Source organism: Salvelinus sp. IW2-2015, unplaced genomic scaffold (assembly GCF_002910315.2).
Source record: "Salvelinus sp. IW2-2015 unplaced genomic scaffold, ASM291031v2 Un_scaffold1924, whole genome shotgun sequence".
Lineage (NCBI taxonomy): Eukaryota > Metazoa > Chordata > Actinopteri > Salmoniformes > Salmonidae > Salvelinus > Salvelinus sp. IW2-2015.
The window spans coordinates 3120-7552 of NW_019943282.1; the positions used below are offsets into that span (position 1 = coordinate 3120).

Genomic DNA, 4433 nt, shown 5'->3' on the forward strand with positions numbered 1-4433 from the left:
GGATGCCTTACGCAAGGGTCAGTCGGTAGAGAATTGTGCTTGCAACACCAAGGGCCATAGGTTCGAATCCTGCTGGGACCACTTATATGTGAAATGTATGCACGGATGACTGTAAATCACTTTGAATAAAAGCCTCTTCTATATGCTGTATGTTATTATTATACAGTTTATTTATACTGTAGTAAGGGTAATTGTATGAAGAAGGGCAAATGCCGGTAATGTGATTATAATGTAGTACAGTGTCAATAATAGATCCAACTGATGTCAACTGCAGAACTTTGTGATATGCCTTTAATCCAGTGCTGTTTTATGGTAGCCAATAAGATTGCCTTATTTTCTTTCGCTGCACACTTTTGACACTCAAACTTGCACTACTGTACCTGTAATTGAAAGGAATGGATCATTGAGATTTTATAAATACAATCTTTTTTTCAAATGAATGATTGTATCTTGTTTTGTGGTGTTGGAGGTGTATATAACAACTATGCTTGTGGTTGACTTTGCAACATTCTCCTGGCAGGAATACTTTTTTGAATGTCTCAACTCTTTGGCTTTGTCTCACCAGATCTCTGTCAAACACTATACATTACAATAAAAATGTAATATCTGTAATTCAATAAAACCATCCCATGAGAACAGTCATTGTTGCATGTAAGATTTCTTTCACTTGCCTCGTAATTACCAGACTGATAACCACTGCAGCTTTTAATGTAAGCCTGCGGGATCAGAGCTTTGCGAGGCTACTCTTTCTCCAGAATTAATTTATTTCACAGAATGTTTTTTTTGTGTGTTTATTTTGCTGTAGTTGTGTTATAACCATGTCATTAAATAAATTATATTTGTAAAGTCACTCTTAAGATCCCATGTTAAAAACATACAACCACATGATCTATTGCATTGATATCTTGTTTGATAGATTGACACTAAATTGTCAAAACATCATTATACAGTGTTTATGACTCACATACAAACATGCACTTTTCTGCCACTCAAAAGCTGAATCAAGCTCATCACACACAAACATCACTAAATCCTTACTAACAGTCCCTCATTTACCACACATCACTGTTGTCAATAGTCTATCTCTCTTCTTCAATCTCTGAGACCATTACTTTACAGTAGGTTCCTGTTAGTCCCAACACCCTTCTATGGCATCTTTGCGGAAGATACCACTGGGAAGGGGGTGGTGGAAGATACCACCGGGAAGGGTGTGGGGGTGGTGGAAGATACCACTGGGAAGGATGTGGGGGTGGTGGAAGATACCACCGGGAAGGGTGTGGGGGTGGTGGAAGATACCATTGGGCCGTGTGTGGGTCTGCTGGAAGATATCACTGGGCATGATGTGGGGGTGGTGGAAGATACCACTGGGAAGGGTGTGAGTCTGCTGGAAGATACCACTGAGAATGGTATGGGGATTGTGGAAGATACCACTGGGAAGGGTGTGGGGGTGGTGGAAGATACCACTGGACACTAGGGTTTGCAGACCCTCTTGTCGTCGAAGAGGCGTCGGAGGGTGTAGACCTGTGTGACGGCCACGGTCAGGATGACCAGGAGGCTCATGGAGGACCAGAAGGAGACCCTCCACAGGTTGTCCTCCAGTAGGTAGCGGTCCCGGGCCTCGAAGGCCCTCAGCATGGTCTGAAGCTGGCGGCTCCGCTCCAGGTGCCTGTGCACTGAGTCCATGGTCTCCTACAGGGAGAGACAGTGAGTAAGGTGGGAGAGGATAAGAGAGAACATGTGACAAAAAAGGGGATGTGTAAAAATAGAGTGATAGAAAGACACCAGTCCCAGTGGCTGAGCGTTTGGGTGTTCCTCCTGTCCTTCTCACCCTGATGTCTTCCAGTTTGTACTCCACCATGCTCTCTGGCTCGGCCATGTCAGCCCACTCTTCGTCGCCCCAGGCGTCCCCAGGCTGGCCCTCAACAATCACCTCGAAGAACACCATCTTCTCMGAAAGCTTACTGAAGCTGTTGTCAAAACACAGCCGGTAGTCTCCGTCCTCTGTAGRCTCCACCCTGGGAGACAGACCAATGAGGAAGAACAACATGATGTCAGAGAGGGTCAGAGCAAGTCAGACAGTATTCAGACTGTCATATAGAATAGTGTAGAACTTTACTGTCTGTAAGCCAGAGGATGGAAAGGTGTCTTTTGCATCACCTTACAAAAACTTTGAATCACAAACCATTGAGCATGGTGAGACCTTCATACCACTCCAGAGAAGTTAGAGGAGGTCAGGGTTGTGTTACTAGGTTTTGCCCACTCACGTGTGGATGCCGTCAGATGTCCTGAACTCAGAGGCCAGCTTGTATCCGCTGGGGGAGATCAGGGTGAAGCCCACATCCAGGCCTGCACCTGCAATCACCTGGAACAGGAGGGAATGTATTAAATGATATTATAATCCAACTCAAAGTGTTCCTATGAGAATATCCAGTGTTACAGACAGACACTAAAGACAGACTGAAATCCACCACGTCTACACACACACACGTCTTCACTTCCATACATACTGTAGACACATGAACACTGTGGTGGTGGTATAGTCAGTGTTGTAGTRGTGCCTGGAGAAGTGATTTTACACTCATTTTGCCCATTTCCAAAATGGCCCGGCCGACGAYGGAAAAGTGCCCTGTGTAAAAAATTGAATGACAAACAGTGACATACACTCTGAATGGCCTAAAATTATAAATCCCATAATGGTCTTTCACAGTCAGGCCAACCCAAGCTGTACCGTGCAAATCAGAAATTCAGTCAAGTTTTTACATTTTTTTTGCTTTCAAAGTCACACTTAACAGAACAACTGGTCTGGGATAAATAAATAAATACATTTTTTGAATGTAGTTACCTTTTAATTGAAGTGCACAAGCACCTAGTACTGTTGTTTGGTTAGCTGTGTTTCTGTAGCAGATGATATGGAGTTTGCAAAACAAATTACCACTGGATTGATGCAGATAATAATGATATCATTCTGCCAGGTAAGCATAGACTACTTTGTAGCTAGTTAACATTTCATTGATACGGATTTTGGGAAAGCCTTTCCATCTGTGCATTGTTATATTTTTCCTGATCCTTAATTGTTTGAAACCTGGATGTTTTACTTCATATGAGTCATGTTTTTCTTTGCTTCAAAGTAGCCTAAAGCCAAAATCCCACCATAGAAACGTAGAGGCAATTCCTTTAGAAAGACTTCCTCATATGCGTTCTCCTGTTCTATTGGTTTTCTATAAATTGTCTGTCATTGTCTGGCAGCCAAAGGCATGATCCTAGTCATATTAACAACCCATGATAGCTGTTGCATCTTTAGATCTCCCTTTGTGTTCATTTCTGGTTGAGAAAGGTAACAGACGACAGACAGACAGGCAGAGACAACCAGGCAGACAGACACACACCACAACTGCTGTATAAAACGCCTCAATCCCCACAGTCCTTCAGCTTGCTCTCTCAAGCTGTCATCTCTCTCACCCTGTGCATCTCAGCTGTTCTTGTGGATACCACAGTAAGCCTGCCAGGCTCCACACAGACTACACAACTACACACACACACACACACACACACACACACACACAACACACACACACACACACACACACACACACACCACACACACACACACACACACACACACACACACACACACCACACACACCACACACACACACACAGTCCACAGTAATGTGTCACGGCTTGGCGGGTTGGTGCGAGGAACATGACATCCTATCAGTCATGTGTCTGCAGAGGGCCTTGTACAGTGTGAGGATTGGGAACAGGGGTTTCCAGTATATAGAGTAGCCATTGATACCGTAGCATGATGAGCATCACTTCAACTTTAATCATATGAAGAGCTTAACCTGTAGTGGTTTACACTTTTATACTAGTCAAACTGACTAACTCTGCAACCGTGTCTTCTAAATTACTAAAATGCTATATATAAATTGTAACAAGGCCAGGGATTGCGCATCTTCTTTTAATATGCATTTTGCACAAAGCGCATGACTACTAACACACCAAGTAGGCCTACACTTGGTGGTAAGCGCTCTCCTTCTCTTTACATGTCTAGAGGAGAAGAAGAAGCCACAGGCCTACTACAGCTACTATGGCTCAGAGGTTAGTTAGAGTGTCTGGCCTCATGCTGACACAGTGGATCCCTTTGTAAACACTCCCCTGCCTTGACCCTTCATGCCAATGCCAGCAGCTATTCAAGCTGGCTTGTCTTATAGACTCCACCTGTATGGAAGGAAGATGCCTTATCTTATTATTTGCATCTGAGCAAAGTCCTTTGGCTGTAACAATAAAGCATCCAGTAACTGACTGACTAATACAACTTATAACATTGTTATAAGTAGAGCACGAAATTGCACCAACAACACCACACACACACACACACACACACACACAACACACACACACACAGAGGAGAGACAGACAGGAGAGAGAGA

General features: G+C 43.8%; 1 protein-coding gene across 2 annotated transcripts in view; it reads right to left on the bottom strand.

The window, feature by feature from the left end:
- Positions 1–273: 273 nt before the first annotated feature.
- LOC112072424 (transmembrane emp24 domain-containing protein 1) overlaps positions 274–4433 on the bottom strand; it is a 5757-nt gene continuing 1597 nt past the window's right edge. The window contains exons 2-5 of one of the 2 annotated variants that reach the window (XR_011476193.1): positions 2265–2362; positions 1829–2015; positions 1267–1689; positions 274–1232 (exon numbers count right to left, since the gene is read on the bottom strand). Coding sequence is in view for 1 of the 2 variants with exons in the window: in XM_024139827.2 (XP_023995595.1) it covers positions 1471–1689; positions 1829–2015; positions 2265–2362 (504 nt within the window). In the remaining variant the exon portion in view is untranslated. Of the gene's footprint in view, positions 1690–1828; positions 2016–2264; positions 2363–4433 lie in introns of both variants that reach the window. The other variant, XM_024139827.2, reaches the window with a different exon arrangement.